At 45.3% G+C, this 12,381-nt stretch overlaps 1 protein-coding gene across 5 annotated transcripts in view; it reads left to right on the top strand.

Annotated features, from left to right (window-relative positions):
- The window catches only part of macrod2 (mono-ADP ribosylhydrolase 2), a 652,663-nt gene that overhangs the window by 634,298 nt on the left and 5,984 nt on the right, over nt 1-12,381 (top strand). For 3 of the 5 annotated variants that reach the window (XM_070542125.1, XM_070542123.1, XM_070542127.1), the window contains 2 exons: nt 5,851-5,880; nt 8,963-9,031. In XM_070542125.1, coding sequence (XP_070398226.1) covers nt 5,851-5,880; nt 8,963-9,031 — 99 coding nt within the window. The other 2 variants (XM_070542124.1, XM_070542126.1) reach the window with 2 other exon arrangements.

The following is a 12,381-nucleotide window of genomic DNA, read 5'->3' as shown; positions in this document are numbered from 1 at the left end:
GTTGAGGGGGGTGCGGTCTATCACTGCCTCTGTGGCGCTCTCTTGGTCCACCAGGCAACGCGTTTTTCTAACAGGAAGGGTGGATGAAGTACGTCTCCACCTTGACCCTGACTTTAAACAAGATTTCACACTGAAAATTCCCTTTTGACTAATGAGCACCACTCGTGTTTGGACTTGAAGTTGCATCAAGCATTAATGTGATCATCGTGCACAAGATGGATGACAGGGACACTTCAAAGGGCCAATCAGATTTCAGCAGGAGCTAAAGTTTTGGACCTTCTTGTGTCTTTAATAAAGTGATTGATTGATTGATTGATTGGTTGATTGATTGATTGATTGGTTGATTGATTGATTGATTGATTGATTGATTGATGAATGCCCATGTGGCCCCGCCCCTACAGCTGCCATTGTAAGGGTCTTTATTTTTTCCTAATATCGACTCTTAAGTTCTGATGAACATTGGTGACTATAACGGGTCTTAATGGGATATCAACACTACGGTACATGATCTTAGCGCCCCTATAGGTGACCCCACTATCTTTATGACCAGCTAGAACATGACACGTTTGATGCAAATGTGGAAAACCTTCAGCGTAAAGGTAATCAAGGTGCTGCTGCACGAGTACTCGACACATCGGTTTTTCCTAGTTTCCTGCATGTGTGAAATGTTTTGTTGCAGCTTTACTATCTATACATCAGCAACAAGTTTCCAGTGATCCAGTCCCACATGCATGTGATCGTGACACGTCCCAGAGCTCCTTTCCTGGCAGAAATCTCTTGCAAGGATGCAGCTACAAGTTAGAAGCTGGCAGCACTGATGGAGTGGAGCGGTTATTCTATCTAAGCTCAGTCCTTCTCCATGAGAGGAGAGTTTTTATTGTATAGATCAACTCAAGAACTCTTCTCCAGTGACCACGGGGACCATAGTTGCCTTCACCTTCCAGGCTCTTTTTATCTCTCGTACCTTGTTTTTCCTTCTCCTGATGTTTTCTTCATTAAAGATGGACACATTAATCACAGCAGCTGTCTGCTGTTGTGTCTGTGGGCAAGACACTTAACCCACCTTGCCTGCGGGTGCCTGTACTGCAGCTGTGGCTACATTGTAGCTCATCATCACCATCATGTGAATGAATAAATGATGCACTGTAGTATAAAGTGCTTTGGAGTCCTCTGACTCTGGAAGGCGCTATAGAAGTGTACAGTTGGTTGGTCTCGTTAAATCTGGAAGTCTCTCAGGATCTTGGCTCAGTCATCGTCCAAAACCTTGGGAGGTGATCCCACTTTGACCTCGGGTCTTTGGTTTGTATTCTGTACACCACACCAGCCACTTGGTTGTGGTATCTAGTATGAATGTGTGTGTGCGTGCACTTTTGTGAGACTTGATTTTCATACCTCTGTCCCTTGCATAGTTTCCTGCAGAAAGTCAGTTGATAAGTCAGTATTAGCTGTTTGTAAAGCTTTCAGAGTTCTGTGAACTCTAACTAGGATGTGAGAAACCGCTTCTGAGGCGATCTCCGATCACCGAAGGAATAAAGAAACATCGAGCTTTAATTGTCCATCGTCTCTTTCAGGGTTAAACTTGGCTGCTGACACATCTTCGCTGCTCCTGTGAAGCAGTCTCTGTGACCTTTCCTAAATAGGCAGCTGCTTGCTTGGGCTGTTGGTCTTGCTGAAGTCTAGACATGCACTTTGATTATATTGACCGGCCCGATCCATGATCTTCTGTACAAAACCTTGAGCTGCTCAACAGAGGCATCACTTCAAAAATGCTAATCGATGCATAACTGCAAAGCTGGCAATGTGCTCGGGAACACACAACCACCCAGGTCTTCCTGTGCAGATGCACGGCCGCGTCCCATTTTAATGTTAGCCACATCACCTGGTGCCAGATCCACTGCTCTGTAGCAAGACCGTCTGTACCGTGTTATACCAAACCACAAAAGGTACTGAAACAGCGGCGGGCCTCTAGCATCACAGGGGGAGTCTAAAGATTATGTAAAGTATGTCTGTGAGTGATGAGAATGGAGCAGGCCACCACTGACAGCAGGTATGTAGGTCACACACGGGGAGGCCTCTTTTGCATTATTCCTTCCCATGTCTACTTTTGTGTTGTCTTCCTCACTGAATCAGTTATTCTCCTATTCCTTTCATGTCTGCATCCCAGTGCTCTGGCTCTTTGTCTCTGTTGTCTTCTGACAGACCACGATGGCGGTGTCACACTACGGTGGATGAAGTAGGAAGTAAAAAGAGACATCACCAGTGATCAACGCTGCCAACGGGGGCGGTCTTGTTTTTGCTACTCAGGCCAGTGTCTAATCAAAGTCACGCTAGTGGTCATGTTGCCCTCGTTTTTCCCAACATATGTTGCCGGCTGTACCTCATTTCTCTTTCCGTCTCACGCTGCCTTCTAATCGTCTCCCCTTTTCTGTGAGGAGTGGCTTAAACCCCAAAGCAGATGGTGTGCTGTTCTCCTTTCACTCATCCGGAGTACTTTGTGTTTTCTCATCTTCTCAAGCATGGCCCAGGCTTGTGTAATGAGCTCGGGTCTTTTCAGTCTGTTTAGAGGACCCTGACCCGGTGTAGATCCGCCCAACCACAGCCACTTTCACAAGGTTACCAAAACCCACAGGGGAGCACAATGCTACTCAGCGTCCACAACCCCTCGGCCTTCTCTTAGGGTGAAGAAAGCCGGAATATTAATGAAGACTCCTGGCTTTTCAGGAGGATAACAGTGGAGAGGGGCAGTGGCGGTGTTTACTGAACAGGCTTGTTTTCATCTGCCCAGCCCTCAGGTCACAGCCCAGTGCTCTTTAATTGGCTCAGATTGTCAAGACAGTGTTTCATCTGAAGGAAAGGAAAACTCCTGCTATCAAACGTAGACACCCCCTCTTCTCAAAATCCCTTTTCACTTGCTGCTTCAGGAGAGGCAGCTCACACAGCCGAGCTCCTTCCCCGAGCCTGCACTACAAATCTAACATTAACATATGAAAATAGGCTGCTTTCCACATTTACCAGCTCATTAGTTCTTTTGGTCGGGCACTTGTTGGAGTCCACCCGCTCTTGTTTCGCTTCAGCAGGGATGTCTTTGATTATCTTTTGCAGTAGCAGGCGAACCAGGCCCAGAGCTATTAGTCCGTGTAAAGTTCAATGAGAGGCTCTGTGATACTTGTTTAATATACTTAGTCCGATACAGACCCCATTCAAAGACCACCCAGCTGATCCTGAAATTAATCTTTTCAAAGCATCAGAGCCCCCACAGGTCCTGCTGCTGCCCGACGCTTCGTTGGAGCTTCACCAAACCACAATAAAACAACGACCAGACTCCAGCTGAATACAAATACTTCCTCTTAGTGTAAAAGATTTGGTCTGTCTTTATTTATTTATTTATTTTTTACAGAAAAGCTGTTGGACAAATATGTAGTCGTTGGTTTTCAGTAGGTCCTGTGATGGGGTCATGCTCGTTGTTTGTCTGGGAGCAGCTGGACACCTGTGTGATCTGCTGGAGATCACATCTCCTGGACCTGTTCAAACACAGCAGAGCAGTCAGGAAAGGAAACCACAGCTTGGTGATCAAATAGAGAACATTCTCCTGGGGAAGTGGCACTGCAGGGCACAGACACGCTTACACCTCCATACCTCCATTGATTTTTTTATTCTTTCACCAATAAAGGAGAGGAGTTGAATTAAAGTCAGCGAGATGTCCTGTGGCTGAGGGACAAAGAGAGCCTCCTGTCTGCCCAAGGCTCCTGTCTGGAACATCAGCCAGAGATGGTGTCCACGTCTCTGTGTGGGTGACCCTGGGGGGCGGCCCCTTCTGTGGCCTGACCGTTAAAGGTGGAGCGATATCAGGACTGGTGATGAGTTTAACAAACGCTCTTTAATGACAACGAGACGCTTGGAGGAGCTGCTGCTCATTTATTCAGTTACGTCTCATTGCTGTCCGTTCAGACCCATTTTCTGCTGTGGCTTGTTGTTCTGCAGAACACTGATGCTGACCAACAAAACCCTAACTACCTCCCGTCTAATGAAGGGATTGAAGGTGGGGAATGTAATTTTCTGCTTGTCTGCGGATGAGGGTGACTTATGCCCAGGCTCTCTCCCCTCTCTTCTGTGTGGAAGCGTGTTAGCTCGAGCACATTTTCCACCCTCCTGAAGGCTGAGAGGATATAAAATGTTAAATACTGTAAAAGTTGAACAAAGATGTTAAAGTTTTATTCCTCTTAAGTGCACAGCGACACCACATCAGGACTAATTACAGCTCAGACATGAAAGTCGGATCTGATCCTGGTTTTGAGGTTCGTCGCTACGAAGGTCTTTCAGAAACATCTACGCTACGTCAGCTCTGCTTCCTGCTGAGGAGCTCAGTTCGGTTTAGTGTTTTCAGCTTTTCCTGCCCTCAGCACGCCTCGCCTTCACCAGAATCCTGCCAGAGGCCCGTTTTTCTTTCTCCCGCCTCTTGTTTATGAGTTTACCAGAGCCATCCCAGATCCTTTTTTGTTCTTGTCTAAACGATAGCGCCCCCCCCCCCCCGAGCTGCAGGCAGGTGCTGGGGTATGTTGGGAATGAGGAGCAGGATGCTACCTTAGCACCAGGACGTGAGAAGCTTCTGGAACGAGTCGACGGAGGCTTTGTTACGTCAGGCATGCGTCCGACCTTCAGCTTTAATACAAATGAGGTGGTTATGAGGAAATTGGACCCTGATTCATGGTTTTGTTGCATTATTGATCAGGGTAATTTCGACTCACATGACAATATTAGTGAATCATTTCATTTATTCTCTAACTACGAGTCTTGTTTTCATTAATAATGCATTCAAGGCTGTTTAGAGATGATTATGAATTATCACAAATTATTGTTTTATTATATTTTCATATTTGAAGGAAAATCAAGTTAGCTCTCTGGAGCAAGAGCGCGGTGTGCGTGAGCAGCATCTAATTCCAGTGATGGAACTTCAGAAACGAGCTGCAAGCCACATGGAAATCCTTTAAAAATAGTTTTATTATCTGATCTGCTAGGCTGCTATGTGGTCGACTCCTCAGGCGGCTGTTGCTTCATCCTTCCTGGTTCTCAGCAGTCTTCCTGTCCCAACGGTGTCTACTAAAGGTCGAGTTCACTCCAAACTGTTGCAACAGATTAAATACAGAGACGGTATCTTCTGCCATCGCTGCCAGTCTCCCAGAAACAAAAGGTTTCTCTCAAGTTTTCTTTGTGCTTTTTTAGAGCCTCTGCAACAAGTCGTCTTGAACCCAACTCACAAATTAACCCCCTCCCATCCTATTAAATAACCTCGACTTGTCTCACTAAACAATGGCACCCCTTTTGAATCCCTCACCTTCTGTCGTGTCTAAGCAGTTATATTTGTTTACATTATCACAAGACCGCCTGGGGAGAGCGGTTATTTTTACGATGTGCTTTGTTTGGATGATTGTTGTCGCAAAGAAGGAAACGTGGAGGTTTGCTCAGGGAGAGACGATAAAGGAGCGGTGTGACTACAAAGGTAACACGTGGGATAGAGAGGGGAGAGGATGTGTGTGGGGAGGTCTCAGGCTGCCTTGCAGGGATGGCAGTCTGTAATTAATTTTGCATGAGTCTCTCTTTCCCATCTTGTGTTTGTTTTGTTCTTTTTGTGAAGTCTAACTCTTTAGGAAGGCAGCAGAGATGAAGGATGAAGCTGCAGTGAAATTCTGGTTTGAGAATGAAAACATTTCTTCAGCAGGAAGTAATTTGGTTAAAACTTTGGTTCTGATTTGGGGGAAGTCAGCACAATATTAGGTTGTAGTCACTTTTATTAACTCCATGTGTGTGAGCTGACATGTTACATGCCTGTAACAACATGTGCTCTGCTTTCAGATGAGTCTGACACTGGAACTGGCGAGGGAGGTGAGTCGAGTTCATACGTCTCCATACGAGTAGGGTTGTCACGGTGTGAAAATTTAACCTCACAGTTATTGTGACCAAAATTCTCACAGTTTTGGGTATTATGGCGGTATTTTTTTTCAGACAACTAAATAAATCCTGTATATCAGGAAAATATAGTCCTCGGTTTGTGTCCTTCCAGTGAGCTTTGCAGATGTGGGAAAATGTCATCAGGCAGTAATCGTTGTTAAATTCATAATTATTCTCGGAGAGAGACCAACTCTTATCTGCCCCTGGGAGCCCCGTAATGCATAGCGTCATTTCAACATGGCGGTGTCCGCGACACGGTTTTTATGCAGGTAGCGGCGCCGCGGCTGCTTTATATAGCGACTCGTTGCATTCTCCCTCAACCCAAATCCTCGGATCACGCATTTTAGCTAAAACGCTAACGTTAGCTTGCCTTGCGTTGACTGTAGAGTTGTGGGTGATGGTCACGCAGATGTGTCATGAGATTTGAAGCGTTGCTGCCTTTCACAGACACTTTTTCTGCTCGTGCTGCAAACAGGATAGCCGTCTTCTATCAGCTGTCCCTCGGCATTCTTCAGATATCCAAAACATGCCCGTACTTCCCACTTTGTCTTCTTTGAGGGATAATAAATGTCCTGAGTGCTGCCGTCTCCTCCTTTGGCCATTATTTCAGCTTTAGCTTCAAGAAAGTTTTGGTTGTAAACAACAAAGTGCGCATGTGCCGCCGGCAACTTCAGCAGATGATACGGTGGCTGGTAAGGGTCACCGCGCCTACACCGCAGCCACGGTAACCCACCAAGATAATATAGTTTTTTAAAAAAAACAAGACGGTTATTATTATTGTCAACTTTTTACCGGGGTTTACCGCTACACCGGTTACCGTGACAACCCTACATATGAGTAGGAATTCTGCTTCCTGCTCAAATCCCCCATCCCAGTGTCCTCTGTAGCACATCACATCCTGACTAGCGGTAAACTACACTTCCCAGCCCCAAAAATAGGTCATACTCTCTAGTTTTTTGTTGGACCACCTTTAGCTTTGATTACGACGCACATTCACTTCTTGTTTCTGTCACAAGATTTATGTCCATCCAGTGTTGCATTGGTGATGGTAGAGTCTCACCGCTGCACAAAGCCTTCTCCAGCACATCCCAAAGACTCAGTGGGGTTAAGGTCTGGACTCTGTGGTGGACGATCCATGATGTCTCATGTTCCCCGAAGCACTCTTTCACTCTTTGAGCCTGATGAATCCTGGGATTGTCATCTTGGATCTGAAAAAGGGTCTTGTTCCTGAGTGAGGGAAAGATGGGCCGTGATATCGATAGGCTGATTGGTGATGGGGGTGTTGTACCAGTCTGTCGTAGTGAAGAGAAGAGAGAGGTAAAGCTCTCGATTTACTGGTTCGTCTACATTCCTACTCATCACGAGCTCACAGATATTAGTGGCCAAAATTAGTTTTCTACACAGGGTGTCTGGAAGAGAAGCTACTACTAGACCCGCCGCCCTCCACATTGAGAAGAGCCTGGTGAGGTTTTCTGGGCACATCCAACTGGGGGAAACTATGTTTCTTGGCTGGCCAGAAAATGCCTTGAAATCCCCCCCGGAGGATCTGGGCATCTCTGCCCTCATGACCCAACACCGGATAAGTAGACGATGATGGGTGCATCACTTCATCTGCCTCTCTTCCTACCCTGACACACATCACTCTGGACTCGTCAGACCAGTTTTAGTCGTCTCTTAGATGTTTTCTCTGCTTGATGCATGCCATTGATCCGACCCTTCTCAAACAGAGACTCAAACATCTTTTCCACATGGTTGTTTAAGAAATGAAACGCAACTCATTGCTAGCCTGGCCTGCCAGACTCCTCCTCAGTTTAATTCTGCACAGAGAAAGGGTCTGGGAACTCTCCTATTCAAATAACCCCGCCCGCTGACAATTCTAACCGAGCCAATCAGCGCAGAGTTTGTCATAAACATGGCGACTGACGCGGCTCTTTCCTCTGTTCTAAATGACGAATGTATTTAAAAGCCTTTCTTCCAAAGAAAAAGATGTTTGCGCCGTTGCCAGACGCTATTTTTGACTACAGCTAAAAAACTACAGCATCGGGTGGTACAGTTGGAATTATTGAGCTGGCTAGCCCCGCCCCTCAAGTGCCTCTGCCTGTGAGTTACCAGACTCTCTCTCTGTGCAGAATTAAACAGAGGACGAGTCTGGCAGGCCAGGCTAGAGCCTGATTCATTCTTCTCCGTCTGCGTCAGCGCGGAGACACGCAGCGTCCTTGCGGGCCTTCCGGAGAGCTACGCAAGGACGGACAGAGTCGAGCTCTCTTGTCTAAACATCCGTCAGTCGAGACGGACAACGCAAGCTTGTGATTGGTCAGGACGCTGCTGTTGTCTACAACGCCGCCATTGCGCCCTCAAAAACATAAAGAGAGCCGAGGATAACTAGCGGCAGACACGGAGCAGCTTGAAGAATACCTCGCAAATAAACTCTAAAATATGAACGTTTAATTCCCCGTGACTGGAGGAGTGAAAAGATGCACAGCAAGCGTTTTATTTGTGGACGTAAATGACAGGAAACGTGGGTTTAGAGGTGGGGAGCGCATGAAGAGGTGGGAGAATGAGAGACAAATGTGTCCGTGTTAAAAGTCTCTTATATACACAAAAACACAATATAAACACACCATCTTGGACCGATACATGACAGGATACCACAGAACAGCGCTACGCCCTCTGCTGTCCTGGCGGGGAATTGCTTTGCAACACTCTCCAGGAGACGGAGAAGCATGAACCAGGCGAACTCGTTGCACCAGCTGGGGTTAAATAACTGAAAGGTCATCATCCATGCAGTGTATATAGTCTGTGGAAGAGAAGCACTACGATTAGAACATGAGATGATTACATCAAGATCAGTCCAGGACCTCAGGCAGCCGCACAAAACTATAAATTTGTTCAGGTTGATTTACAAGCTTGAGAAAGCAGAGCCTGTCAGCTGCCCACAGGATTGCAGACCACATACTCCTTGGGTTTTTCGTTACTTATCAACTCATCCTCCCGTTTCCTTTCTTCTCTTCTCTAGGAGTGGAAAATGTTGCCGAGACCTCAGAAGGAACCGATTTGAGTAAAACCGAAAGCAGTCATCCCAAAGGTAAGGGCACACAGGAGTGTTCACACACTTATCTCATGCACATCCCCAGTTTCAAGAGGATTCCTAATCGTGGCCACAGCTGCTGAGACTCCTGATAGCTTCTGTTTTACCTCGTTAGTCTCTGCAGAACTAGATGCTTCCTGTTTGCCCTTTTAGAGCCAGAATGCATCCACTAATCTACAGCCCTGATTATTTGGCACATAAGCGTCATAAACTCTTTGGAGATTAAATCTGATTTAAACTCAACTGCCAGACGCTTAATAAATCAAAAGAAGAAACAGGTTATTCAGTTGTGCAGCCACCTCCGATCACAGGAGAAATAATCACAGCAATCAATCACACCTGATAAAGATACTACGCTGTTGTCATTCTCTGATTTCTATTGAGATTTAAGGTAATAAGGTAGCATTTAATTTGAAAGTTGACAAACACAGAGAGGGCTTTGAATTTCTATTGCTGCATTCTGTGGAGTTGTTGAGCCAGAAAAGGAGATTTAGATTTAGGCTTCGTGGAGTTTCCAGGTAGGAGGGGAAAACATCATCTGCTGTGAGCAGATTGTTGGGGTTGAATAAAGAGGGTTAGGGTTAGCAGCACATGAAATAAGTTGGCAGGCTTGCACGGGTTGGTGCTGGAAAGAAACGCTTAAACAAAGAACCAGAGAGGAAGTACAAAATGGGCTGGAGTTGAACAACCATCAAGATCAGGTATCATTACAACCTGGAGTCTTCCAGGATGTAACGCCTTTTTGAATTGAGCCATTATGCAACACTGGAGGATCACAATGGACGTTCCAATCAGATCCTTTTTAGGAAAGCAATAAAAGAAGCAAAGACATCCAAGTTGTCCTTTACAACAGAATAGACTATTGATCCCGCAGTGGATCAATTCACTTCAATTCAATTCAAAGGTACTTTCTTAGTCCCAGAGGGAAATTACAGTTTCAGTACACACAGTTCAGAGATCAGACATACATACATACATAGACACATGACAAGAACTGGTGACTGTGGTCATTCACAACCCTGAGTCGCGCTACCTTAATAGAGATCAGAGGGTTACTTGAGGATTGAGTCAGGTGGAGGAAAAAAGGCACTTCAGAGTTATCCTCCACAGGGAGGACAGCTTTGCTCTGCAAAAAACACCTCAGACAGAAAGGCAACAGACTTCAGACATCACACAACATAAGTGTCCACTAGGTGGGGTGGTGGGTTTGGGACTGTCCACACGTCAGTTCCTGCAGCCACGATGAGCAGCGCTCGTCACCTCAGTCTGGACAGGGGGAGGAGGTCGTTGGGTTTAGAGGGCACTGTGACTCCTGGAAACGGTTCCACGGCCTTCACCAGTCACAGTCCCGCCCAGGCTGGGATAGGGAGACAGAGTTGCCATGGCAACGGCAGCATTCCACATATCTTCTGAGCCTCACAGGCTCAAGGGCACCAGATTCAGATAAGAACTTGTTTTGGGCCAGACAGAGATCATTTCCTCTCCGTCGTAAAGTTCCGTTGGTCCTCCACCTCTCTCAATCCAATCGTTTAAGTTTCACTCATTAAGAAACATGTTTATATTATTTATATCTAAAAGTAGAAGTGTTGTTGACTCCCTCAATGTGCAGCTGTATGTTCTCGTGACAGAGCAGGCAGGGTAACTTTTCCCTGCACAACACCTAAACAGCCGCCGTTTTGCAGTCTGTCGGTTGGCTCCGCGTTTCTGTCTGACTGAGAACTGCGACCGTTATTCACGCCCGAAGAGAAAAGCCGAAGGCAGCAAATTATGCAGCTGTGTCCTTCCCAGCATGTTGAATGCCTAGTATGCACACATTACAAGTGCCTTTAGCTCTGTGTTAGCCTGCTAAGCTAGAACAGCTGCACCTTGGGGTTTGATGTCACCGTGCTGTTTTCGTACAAGAATACTGATGCAGAGGAAGTTCTTGAGTTTACAGCCTTTATTCTATTTGAAAATCCTTCTCAGGATGAATTATTAAAGTTGTGGAAAGTTAAATCCGATTTATTTCTCCCGATCATTTCAAAATCACGCGAGCAGATCGGAGCATCTCTATAGGTAATGGATTATTTTGTCTTCCAAAATGAAATAAAATTGGTGAAACTGAGCAGTCTCAGTAGCAATGTTTTCCATACACCTGCCTTAAATGAATGATTGATGAACAGGCATCTGCAGCGCTTTTTCCTTCTGAGGAGCCGATGTAAATCAGGTGTGATGACGGCTTTGTTTGTGACAAAATTATCACCATATTAATAAAGCTCATGGTGTTGAACTGGGATGTTTCATAGTGGCTTTTCACACCTCAACTTGTTTTCCAACATTTCTGTGACTTAATGCAGTCAGATGATTTCCAAAAATGGCATTTTCCTGCAGAGGCATGCTAAATATACCAGGTGCCATGACATGACCATGCACTGTTTAAAGGAAACTGCAAAAAGAAGTCACAAAACTGTCCATCTGTCACCAGGTGGGAGCATGGAAAACAGGATTTGTTCACCAAGAAACTTTAAAAGTAACATGCAAAGTCCTTTGAGGATGAAAAGTCGTAGGTCTTATAACCGAATGATTTCATTTATTTAAGTTTTAAATGATTAATGTATTTATGTAATGCCTTCTAGTAGAGGTGCTGAAAAAAATCGATTCAAGTCTGAATCAGGATTCTTATTTATAAAGATTCAGAATCGATTCACAAAGGTTCAGAATCGATTCCAAGAACTCAAATATTTGGCACGTTACAGGTTTAAGATGCACTTTTTTGATCTTTGTTAGGAGAGTCAGTACTCTGATTACTTTTGTGCTCCCATAAATTGAGATGATTTATGTTTGAATCTGCTGATAAGAGGGCACTTAAATGTCATTTTTTCCATACTCAGAAAATAAATATGAGAATATCTCAAATTTCTAAGTTGATAAAGTACTCAGGATTACTCATGTAACTTGTAACAGAATGAATTTAAAAAATCAAACCCGATTTATTTTTCCTAATCACGTGATCGGAGCGGAGCATCCCTAAAATTACTTTGGGTTGTGCTGCTGTCCTGCCATCTTGTTTACAATAAACCCGTCTGTGTGTGACAGACAGGTGGAAAATCTTTGTTCATTCGGGTCAAATCAGAACTGGTTTTGACCAAAACCTCCATTAGCACCAAACCTAATGTGTAAGCCATTGATTGGCATCTTACTTGGTTCAGTGGGTGAAGGGTTAGCCCTACTGCTGAGCCTACTGCCGTTTCCTGATCGGTAAAGTCCGTCGCTGCCAGCGTTTCTCACCGTTTTTACTGTTTTTTTTAAGAGTGACAGAACGTTGCGCACTAGCATGATGTCGACGCCAAAACAACCAAAACAAAGCA

This window comes from Nothobranchius furzeri, chromosome 12, assembly GCF_043380555.1.
Source record: "Nothobranchius furzeri strain GRZ-AD chromosome 12, NfurGRZ-RIMD1, whole genome shotgun sequence".
Lineage (NCBI taxonomy): Eukaryota > Metazoa > Chordata > Actinopteri > Cyprinodontiformes > Nothobranchiidae > Nothobranchius > Nothobranchius furzeri.
The sequence above is the reverse complement of the archived record's forward strand: the minus strand, read 5'-3'. Positions and strand labels throughout refer to the sequence as shown.